Source organism: Pholcus phalangioides, unplaced genomic scaffold, assembly GCF_987345545.1.
Source record: "Pholcus phalangioides strain wild (caught in Gottingen) unplaced genomic scaffold, Ppha-v1.0 ptg000015l_1, whole genome shotgun sequence".
Taxonomy (NCBI): domain Eukaryota; kingdom Metazoa; phylum Arthropoda; class Arachnida; order Araneae; family Pholcidae; genus Pholcus; species Pholcus phalangioides.
The window spans coordinates 1,303,995-1,315,042 of record NW_028301608.1 but is presented as its reverse complement, the minus strand read 5'-3'; the positions used below and the strand labels follow the sequence as shown (position 1 = coordinate 1,315,042).

The following is an 11,048-nucleotide window of genomic DNA, read 5'->3' as shown; positions in this document are numbered from 1 at the left end:
TCTGGACATTCTGGGAGCTTGATTTCTCCATCTGCCTGTGCAGGAGAAAGAAAGAAATGAGTTGACTACATCTCCTAGGAATAGGAACTCGACTGGGTTGGTTAGGCACATAGGTTAAAATAAAAATATCTTTGTTTTTCGGTAGGTTGCTATTTGTTATTATAATATTTTGGAGTAGTTTTTTCTTGGTGTTTTATAAAACTCATCTTATCAATTTTAAATATGACTGGGCAAATGACTTTCCATAGAAACCAATAGTAAATCGCATTTTGGCTACCGGGTGTGATTCCCGAACGAAGTATCTTCTATAGCCAAGGTGTCGGTGCAACGATTTTCTGTTATTTTAAGCAAATGAATAAAAAGAAGGTTTATACGCAATATGGACAGTTTGAACACGAGCCATGAAACCAAAAAGGAAACAATTCTCAGCTGTACACTGAACGCCATTTAATAGCCATTGATCGAAAAAGTTATTTTATTGTGAAATTCAATTCGTTTGGCAAAAGTGGAACTGAGAGAAAGAAAACAGAAATGAACATTTTTGTGCGTATGTAATGTTAAAATTCATGTTGTTCTTTGGATTTCAAATCCCGAGTCAAATCAGCACGAGTTCTTGATGGTTTTTGCCAGCGTAATTCTTGTTCGACGCTCGGTCTAACGTTAATGCTCTAGTGAATGGGTTTTCATCATCGTTAAGGTAGTATTACACGGCACCTATGCTCCTATCACTCTGGTGCGTTAACCTCATCCTAGAAAAGACGAGTCCCAAAGTGGAACAGCAAGGTCCAAGGCAAGCGTCCAGCGTTTTACTCAAAAACTGCCGGACGGCGTAGCAGTTGGAGGAAAACTGTCGCAACGCCGGCCCTATGCACCAGACGTGCTGGAATGTCAAACACGCGAAACTACAGCCCACAATGAAGGCTATGGGTAAGGCACAAATCATAGTCAAAGTTCTGTAGCAGCAGTTTTTGGAGCAGCTGAACAAATAGCGGGCGTTCCTCCAAACGCATTGGTCCGAGTAGGTGCCTTCGGGTTCGGCTATAACGTCGTCGAATTCGACCTGCAATTAAAATAAGAGAAATTTAGAGATACATTTTTGTTCTTTACTGGAGAAATGAAATTAAGAAGGTGCTTCAAAAGGATACGATAAAGTCCTCCAACCACGAGATGAGACTGGGTCACGTCAGGTCACGTCACCTCGGGTGATTTTATTTAATTATTTTTGTTAAAACGATAGGACATCGAGAACGTCTCGTCAGCGACTGAGCTTTGGCATGTCCTAGAAAAGAATTGAATCATCCGACGCAACAAGACGTGCTGTTGCAAAGTCTCATCTCGAGGTTGGAGGACTACAGTTGAAGTTAAAAAGAACATTCATTGGAAATTGAAACGTTGCATCGCGTTTAGCAAGAAATTAGAATCGGTTCGTTGCAAATTCAGGCTTTTTTTCTATTCTAAGCATAATTAGAAGAAGAAAAAAGAAACAGCAGCCAATTATCTAAGCTGTGATAAAGAGAAAAAAATGAAGTGCCTAATTCAGGAATGAAAACTACTACTAACACTGAGATAGGCAGTTGCGGCAACATTAGGCGGAGAGATCAGGAAGACCGGTGGCGGGCAAAGCTTTTTCGGCAGGCCGCTTTTATTTGGGAAAACCTCCACCAGCTGCAAGTCTGCCCTGAGTTGCTGCAAAAACAAAATTGCGGTCGAGGGTAATAGGAAGATAATATATAATTATCTTATATTTCAAATTATAATTATCATGAAACTGAGAAGGAAAAAAAAAGTATTAAAATTATCGGACGTCGGTTGCAGCAGAAAACAATCGTCTCTTGAGAAATCTCAGCTCTATTTACAGTCAAATTAGAAAGATAAGAATTTCAACATTCGGAGGGCAACGACAAGCAAAAAAATGCTGAATACTGCGCGTTTCCGAGAGATACAACGAACTGCAATTGCATGCGATGTTGGGTCGAGACTTTGCTTTCGGAGGACGTTTCATCAGATTAAATTTTCTGTTCGGAAATTATCATCAGAAAGAAGAAACAGAAACATAAAAATTTTTTAATAGGATGTTGCTCGAAAAATTATCACTCAAAATGCATTTTACACTCAGAACATTTGTATGGGAAGGTTTGTTATACAAAGGGCACTAGAAACGTTTTGCGACTCGAGATAAAAGGTGGACCGAGAACGATTTGTGAGCATCTGCGAGCAGTTGTTTGTCAGTAAAATTCCTTCAAAAGGCGAAATTGGCAAAGTTGCCATGATATGGGCGAGTGTTATCGATTCAGTACAAAAGATTGATGTTATTTATGTCTATTTCCAAAAGGCATTTGTCGAAGTGGAGAGATTGTTATTACTGAGGAAGCTAGCTGGCATGGGTGTTCCTGATAAGATTGAAAGGATAATTCAAGTACTGCTATCAGAGAGGGTTCATCAGGTTCGCGTAGCGAGCGTCATATCTAAAGAATGCCAGGTGCCAAGCGGAGTCATCCAGCGATCGGTTTTAGGCCCGATATTATTTACTTTGTACACTTACGATATCTTTCAGGCTGATCACCCATCCCTCTGAAATTACTCTATTGCAGTAGTTGTGTAGACGCACCTATCCTGAATATTATCAACTAAATAATGAAACGTTACAGAAATTAGATACGTGCGTGGATTTAGGTGTTGCAAATGCACCACACATCCTGAATTTTACTGAAAATTATCATATGGCACAGCATGTAAAGCTAATAGAATTTCATACATGTTATGTACGAGTGTACGTTTTCCCAACTGTGCAGTCCTGTTCACAAGTATGGAGCCCTTACAAAATTTAGGACATAAAGCTGCACGACCCGCGAGACAAATATGGTTCTCGGAGTCATCAGATGTGGCTCGTGACCTCAAGTCTACACTTGTGAAAATGAACTAAGCGACACGTTTCCAGATCACTTGAGTGACCAGCTGTATACTTACAGAAATCACTTGAGTGACCAGCTGTATACTTACAGAAATCACTTGAGTGACCAGCTGTATACTTACAGAAATCACTTGAGTGACCAGCTGTATACTTACAGAAATCACTTGAGTGACCAGCTGTATACTTACAGAAATCACTTGAGTGACCAGCTGTATACTTACAGAAATCACTTGAGTGACCAGCTGTATACTTACAGAAATCACTTGAGTGACCAGCTGTATACTTACAGAAATCACTTGAGTGACCTGCGACACAGTTTCAGAGCAATTGAGTGACCCGTGGTACAGTTACACATCATTAAAGTTACCCACGGCACAGTTAAAGATCTCTCTAGCGGCCCATTGTTCAAAATTCCACATAACTTAAGTTACCCGCGGGACAGTTATGTCTAATGCTTTATCTAATAAAAATATTTTGTGGTTAATATTGTTCCGGATAATTTTTGACAAGACTTGGAGATTGCAAAACAAGAAGTGGTTCGACGGACAAACACAGATTTATTTACAGAACAACAATTTACACGTATTTACAAGCTAATCAGAGAACTGACAACTTTCTCGTAAAGTGCAATCACAACTGACTTATTCATCGAGACTCTTCCTAATCTGGAATCTGGCATCTAACATCAAATCTCACAACTCCCTACTATTTATAGGTCTGTCGAAACTTCGAGAAAAGGAACATTCTACAAAATTGTACTTTACAGTTTCGAAGTTGGCGGCGCCACCGTACGGAGATGCGGAACCACTGTCTGGAGAGGCGGGACCTTCTAGAAGCTTCTGTCCAACCCTCCACCAGTTCTTCGCCAATCGTATGCCTTCGTGCAATACCGAAACCGGTATCAACAGATTTTGATATTTCTGAGAGCCATCGAACAAATCGCGCCTTCTATCGTCTATAGATCCTAACAATATACATTTACAGTTGTGTCGTGTGAATCGTAATATTCAATTAAGCGGAAAAAGTTAACACTCTATTAAGTGGAGGGAACCTTAATATTGTCCTCATGTGAGAAATTTTGGTTGCAGAGGGTTTAAACCGTTACCCCTAATTAAGCGGGGCAGATTGTATTTGAAAATGATTCTATTTCATTCGATCTTTGATTGCGCGAAGAAAAATCGGGACAAACAGACGTCCTGAAAGCTTTTTCCGAACAGTGAATTTAATTGCGAAAAACCGGGACACCTGGTCATCCTAACCCTTGGTATAAATAATTTCAGAGCGAAATTTTTTCGACCGGAGAAAACTTTCTCCAAAGAAGAAGTATTTGATCAGTCACCGAAAATAGACGCTGTGTGGTCATTAGTGACGGACTCGCATCTCGAGGAACCGAGATTGAACCCTACCGTCGGCAAAATGATGGTCAACTGAAGCTCATTTTCCAAGGTTCCCAACTTCGAGGACAGAATGTCAGCTGATCTCCACGTTAAATGTCTCGACCCCAAAGAGTAACTGGCCTAAAACGGTACAAAAATTCAATCGTTGCACTTCACTCCATCAGAACTTGAAGTGTAGATGGGAGTAACAAAAAAATTCACGCGCAGCACTAGACCAGCACTCGGACTATTAGGTACATAAGTACATTTCCGGCACAACTCATTCGGTAGTAAATTGCCCGTGGCGATAGACCGGAGTTGCATTCGGTTTAAAAGAAAGAAAGTGATCGAAAATGCCATTCATCATTGATATAGGGTGGATATTCACATCTCTCAATAGACACTCACCATGTCGTGTCAGACACGGCAAACATTCTTCAACACAAAAATGTCTGTCTGCGCCGGCGCAACCACGGTACAATGGATATGAATATGTTTGTTGGTTTTATGATAAACAATGTTTGCCGTGTCTGTCACGACGCGGCGAGTGTCCGTAGATGTGAATTCACTCATAAACGTACGGCAGACATTTACTGCTGGTAGATAGAAGGGAATACTAACACATCTTAATTTTCTTTAATTTTTTTTTCAGTCACCTCACTGTTTGATTTGCCTGTTGTGGCTTCATAATTTGTATTTGATAAGTTGCATTTTTTAATTATTTGCATTTGTACGGGGTTAGCGAAAAATAAGTTCCTCACTGCAGAGATCACTATATTGCGTTCTACTGCGCTCCAAATGAGAGTAAATTCGTATTGCAGGTAATACAAATAATGGGCTTGTCATTCGTGAAATAAAAATAGTACAAAAATCAGTCAATAGGGGCGCTGGAGAGCACATATACATGTAAATACAGTATAACCTCGATTATCCATACACGGATTAACCGGGAAGCGGATCAATCGTGTACGAAAATTTCAATTTCATGTTCAGCTCTTCTCTATCCGTGTTGTTGTTGTTGGTTTTGTTTTCATTGGTTGAAAAAGATTTCATTATGGAAACAAACATTTCCATTTGAAAGAACTGGATGTTTTCATTATTTTACAGAATCGCTCCCCCTTTCCACTGTTGTCAGAGCTGAGCTTCCATGTCAACGCGTTGAGACAGCACACAGTCCCCACATGTACACATGAGAACAGGAAATTGCACTGGATATCCTGTGATGATGATGAAAAATCCTGGGGTGATCTGTACTTGAAAATTCACAGACAATTACAGGAAATGCCATCAAGTTAGTCGAAATGTTGGTTTTTTTTTTTGCAACTGAAAGGCACAAGACTGATGTAATTTCAGATGCAGACACGTGACAGCATGGCTCATAGGCTGGACCAGCGCTATTTCTTGTTAGTGTCATTCTCGCGCTACATTTTATAACTGTGCAGAATAGCTTACAGGAAAAATATAACCGTGTTTTCTGATTATCCGTGGTGACCTTCCCCAACATTAGCCGGATAACTGATGTTCTACTGCATATCTGCCATCAATGAAACCCAGTATATTACTAGTGTGGCTATCTTTCAATAAGTGCAATTTATTACTGCATTTTTTTTCGCACGGATAATATGAATATATACAGGGGATAGAGTCACTTTAAACTGGTAAAATACATAAATACTTCTTTTTTATCCAATTTTGTTACTTTAAACCATTTCTTTATTCCCAGCTTAAACCGTGTGTTTCGATTATCCGTGTTCGCTTTCCCCGCCATTAGCCATTTAATCGAGGTTCTACCGTATTGGTTACGCTTACACGTATAAATATTTAATATTTAGCACGGTACCCCTCATTCATATAGCACCAATGTTATTTTCAGAAACTGATCAAAGGTTTCTTATCGAGCAAAAACCATCCTCAGTTGAAAAAATGTTTTCCTTTATGACACATCCTGAAAATGGTCTCTCGAAGTGGAAAATAATTTCCCAGGACAGGAGACACATTCACGAATGCCCCCCCCCCCCACCAGGCAACAAAAAAGGTGACTGTAAAAAAATAAGTAAAAAAAATGCCCATAAATCAGTCATCTTCGTTGAATGCACGTGAAATGTCGTGGCACAAAATCATATCATATTCCGGCGTTTTTTTTTGTTTTTTGTCCGTCTCGCTTTCTTTTTCTCCCTTCAAATTTTACTGACAAAGAACTGCTCACAGCTTTAAATCACCTATTAATTATAATTACAGAAAGCTGAGGTTCCCCTGAATAGTAATAAATGGTGATAAAAACTATCTCGGTCTCTATCTCAAGCCATATCTCAAATCTCAGAACTTTTCCCGAAACGCATCGTATTTACGAAGTGAATAAATGAACCAGGAAGCGACAGAAAAGTTCGCAAAGAAAAATATGCAAAGAGACACGTAAGCAAAGCAAAAGTTAATTGCAAAAAAAAAAATAAATGAAACTTTTTTTATTACTCTGAAGGCATTTAAAACCGTGTCCACACGCGCCGCGCTACGTGATTCTGAGTTGCGCAAAAACGGTTTTGGGGAGGTGGCTACGCAAAATCGACCATCAAACTAATAGCCCGCGCTGAGCTACTACACCTCAAAACCGATTTTTTTCGCAAGTTGAAGCTGCGTAGCGCAACGGTTGTGGATCCCGCTTGAAAAAGATCTATTTCTAAAAATCAGGAAGTTGGTTTTTATCTTACTATAAAATTTCAAAACATTCAATGCATTTAACAATTCATCGCGAGAAAATTAGGGATGACTCATCCACTCGCCTCGATTATTGCGAAAATACATATATATGGTATATATACTCGGGCATCTCTTTTTCATAAACGTATCACGTTCATATTTCTGTATTTACCGAAGCGTAATCCATGGATTATGCGTTTATAAAAAAAACCCATCGGAGTTTCTTAGTGCGGGTAAAATTCAGCTGCTGGGATTATCTGCAACGTTATTTTTTTCTGAGAAGTTTGAGTAGAAATGAGTACTTAAAAAATTAATTGTTTACACTATTGAGCGGTACAATCGACAGCCCAATAATTGCACACGTGATTCCTCGTGAAAAACTGATGAGGAAAATTGTTTTCCATTTTTGGATCGGACGAATATGAAGGGAGTTGTAACGTTTGGAAATTTCGTGACGTGTCATTTTTTGTGTAACTGTCAGTTACGCGCCAAATACTCAATGGAAAAAGAAAATTTCCCCACGCAGCGGGTTGCCGCTAATTGAAAATGAACTGACATATTCAACTCCGTTATGGGGGGGGGGGGACAATTTCAGTTATTTTCTTTCACAACTAGCACTTTTTCCTCTTCGTGTAGAGCGATGTTAACCTTGTTAATACGTGTTACCTTCGTCCCACTATACAGGGTGTCCTGTAATTGCTAGCACGGCCTTTATCTCATCAACGTCCGTCGTAGAGGTATTCCAATTTGAAAAATGCTCAACAGGCGTTCAAAAATTACATTGTAGTAGTTTTAAGAATGAAGATACAGTGTGCCACAAAATAAAAAAAATCTAAATTTTCATACGGTTCCACTGTGCTCTAACTTCCAATTAGAAAGTTGTTACCCTGTCTCTCCTGATGTCAACAAAAAAATTTCCATGTTTCCAAGTGCAATATTCACAGAGATATTCGAATTAGAAAAACGGAGTAAATTTGGGAAAGAACAGCGATAAATGCATGTAAAGCGGTTTTTTCGCATTCAGCGCTGTTTTTTCCCAAAAATTACTCCGCAACAACTTTTTAATTCACAGTTAGAGCACAGGGGGAACCGTATAAAAATTTAGATTTTTTTATTTTGTGACACACTATATTTTCATTCTCAAAACTGGTGCAGGGTAATTTTTGAACGCCTGTTGAGAATTTCTTAAATTGGAATTATACCTCTACGACGGAAGGTTGCTAAGATAAAGGCCGTGCTATCACTTACAGGACACCCCGTATAGCGCCCGAGTGGGCAATAGTAAAATTCTGGTCCCAGGATCGTCTTAAGAGCATCATGGGCCCCCCCCAGCCGAATGATTTTTTTGAGGCCCTACCAGGCAAATTTTCGAAAATCTCAACCAGATCACATTTTTGTGAAGCCCCCGAGCCGTGCCCGGGTGGGCCCATGCCTCAAGACGGCACTGCCTGGTCCTCCACTATGAAGGTTACCGTCAAGATTCACGGATTCGAATCCGGGCAAAAACATCAGAAACAAGTTCTTTTCCTACCGAGCCTGGAGCGACTACCGATAGATGGTGTTTTCATTTCCCAACCAATTCCGCTGGTTGGAAATTGCGGCATGGTGATATACGACCGGAGTTTGTGTGCGGTAAAGTAGTAGTAGCCCCACTATATTGGCAAATTTATCACCAGATTTATAAAGTGTTATAGCCAAACGAGATCTATTGGAAAAATTGCTTTCCTAAAATCAATTTTTTTGCTAAAATCTGGGTTTTTTTTTTGTTTTGCTGGTAGTTAACCCGCGGGGAAAGGAACTATCGTAAACTTCTAATTCCGGTCTCTGTCTAGACACGCTGTTCAGCTGTTAAGTCTCGAGAAGTAGACAAGTAGAGAAAACCGGTTTGATTTTTTTTTTGGTTAAGTAAGCCCCATGCGCATGCCCCAGTGGGCGTGGTTCCCTATTATCCAATCAGCATTGATCACTTAATAAATTGTTTTCTGCACTTGACGACTTAAAATTCAGTCAACTACTTGACGCGTGTAAACGGACCTTAAGACTAGGGTTTCTGAAAATTGACAATCGCCCCTTGGGGGTGAAATGATCCAAAACGGTGATAGAAAGGTACAACGTGTAATCCTATGAGTAGGCATGGTCAGGGGAAGGAGAATGATGGGATTTTTTTTTTCTTGAGGTTGAAGAAATGAGAAAAATACGTTTGGAAGATTCTGGATCGACAGAAATCTTAAACCTGCTTCTAGTGGGGCACCATGGTGCTCTCTGAAGCATTTGAGAGTGCTCGATGACAAAAGGCATTGAAAAACTATTTTTCAAAGTATTGTACGTGAAATAATCTTCGAAATGTTGTAATTTGAAAATACAAATTGCAGTACTTCATGTAAATTTAAACTGTATTGATTTGATCTTTTCACTGCGTTGTAAATTTAAAATAACTTTCATTTAACCATAATTTTTCCACCATTCGCGTCTTTATTTATTTCATTCAACCTCAAAATTTAGTAAGGTTTGCGTTATCCGAGGTAGGTCCGGTCTATATTAGCTCGGATAATTAGGGTTCTGCTGCTTCAATAAAAATTACAAATATCATATCAGTGTTGGATTTTTCATTTAAAAAAATAACACAACGCATATGGCAATGTTTCTTTTTATATCTCCATATAAGTAGTTCAATTTCGGTTGATAATTGCTCTTTTACATTCGTTCTGTATTAAAGAGGGTTCTTCTTTCGATTTCTTATAAATTAAAAAAATAATAATAAAAATACATTTTTTGTCTTTTGGAAATAATGGGAACTTTCTGTTGAGAGAGTGGTTGTAATGGTTTTGAAAAAATCAAAAGTTCAAATAGTTTAAGCTTTAAAAGCTTCCATGAAATCAACAGAGACCCTTCCTGTAGCTGCAGCCATTTTCAACTTGTTGCTCACTAAAACACCCGAGAGGGGCTCGATGCTTGTGCACAGCTTCATGATCACGAAGTCTTGACACAAACCCTGAACCTGGGCGAACAATCCCATTCAAATTTAATTCAAAAATTCTGATCATGCTAGTCTTTCAATGACTGAATTGTCATACAGTTGCTCCGATATCGAACCTAAATAATGCTTGGGACTGAATAAAAGTTGAAGCCCACTATTTTAGAGAACAGTCTCGGGGCTATGTAGTTACTTACTTTCTGCTCCATAAATTTATGGTAAAATTAATTCAAAGGTTACAGAAAAAATTCCTGGCACGTGAACTAAATCACGAGCTAGGAATCATCATTATATGAAATGTGGGGAGCCTGAATGTGTTAATTACATTAAACCGAACGCTCAACTGTTTATTAACAACCGACATTTTTAAGCAAACTTGATTATCATTATGTAAATAATACATGATTATTTATGGAAATAAAATACAGTATTTTGAAAAATAAATTATTTAAGGCAGTGAGATTCAAATTAAAGTCTGTAATAGTAAAATTAACGATATACCTTACAAATCGAGGGGATTAGGTATCGGACACACACAAAACATTAAAGTATCCCTTCCTTTGCTGATAAATTAGTTAATGTCAATTGATGATGATAATAATAATACCTGTAGATATTCCGTAAGGCTGTTCGGGTCGCGGGTCGTCGTCATGTCCATCACCGGGGTGGATCCTTTGCGATCCCCCGTCGTTGAGAATATCGCGGCCGTATTTCCTTTTCTAGTTCTTGTTTCAATTCGAAACCGCGGAACCTTTGATGGATATTAATTGAAAAGAATGATTTCGGACAGAAAGTTTTTCCAGCTTGAGGAATTGATTAATTAAATAATTATCGCGGGCGTTTGTGGTGTTTCGACGGACGCCTTCAGCTCCTCGCACGTGAGAGAGAGTTTTTCACTTCGAGAGATCGAAACTATGAAAAAAAATACTCTTGCGAGGATTTAGTGAGAGATTCCTAATTGCGTTCTGTACTTCTTTTTATTTTTCTTGAGAGTGAGTGCTGCTTGTCTCAGTCCGATGTTTCCATGGGAATACTTAGTCAAAGTGGTACACAAAACCACTCATTGGATGGCAAGTGCACAATCTCTCTCTCT

The 11,048-nt window shown here is 39.0% G+C and overlaps 1 protein-coding gene across 1 annotated transcript; it reads right to left on the bottom strand.

Annotated features, from left to right (window-relative positions):
- Positions 1-500: 500 nt before the first annotated feature.
- LOC149075209 (caveolin-3-like) lies at positions 501-10,841 on the bottom strand. Its single transcript, XM_089245376.1, has 3 exons — positions 10,563-10,841; positions 1,561-1,686; positions 501-1,060 (listed from the first exon to the last, which is right to left on the bottom strand). The coding sequence occupies exons 1-3, from the start codon at positions 10,611-10,613 to the stop codon at positions 704-706; spliced, it is 534 nt and encodes a 177-aa protein (XP_089101502.1). The 5' UTR covers positions 10,614-10,841; the 3' UTR covers positions 501-703.
- Positions 10,842-11,048: the final 207 nt, after the last annotated feature.

Bases quoted from the DNA above. Each gene is read 5' to 3' on its own strand.
- LOC149075209 (XM_089245376.1), bottom strand. From the start codon at position 10,613: ATGGACATGACGACGACCCGCGACCCGAACAGCCTTACGGAATATCTA. The intron at 1,687-10,562 runs GTATTATTATTA...TTGTTTTTGCAG, and splicing joins GCCTTACGGAATATCTACAG to CAACTCAGGGCAGACTTGCA. The intron at 1,061-1,560 runs GTTAGTAGTAGT...TTTTAATTGCAG, and splicing joins CCGCAACTGCCTATCTCAGT to GTCGAATTCGACGACGTTAT.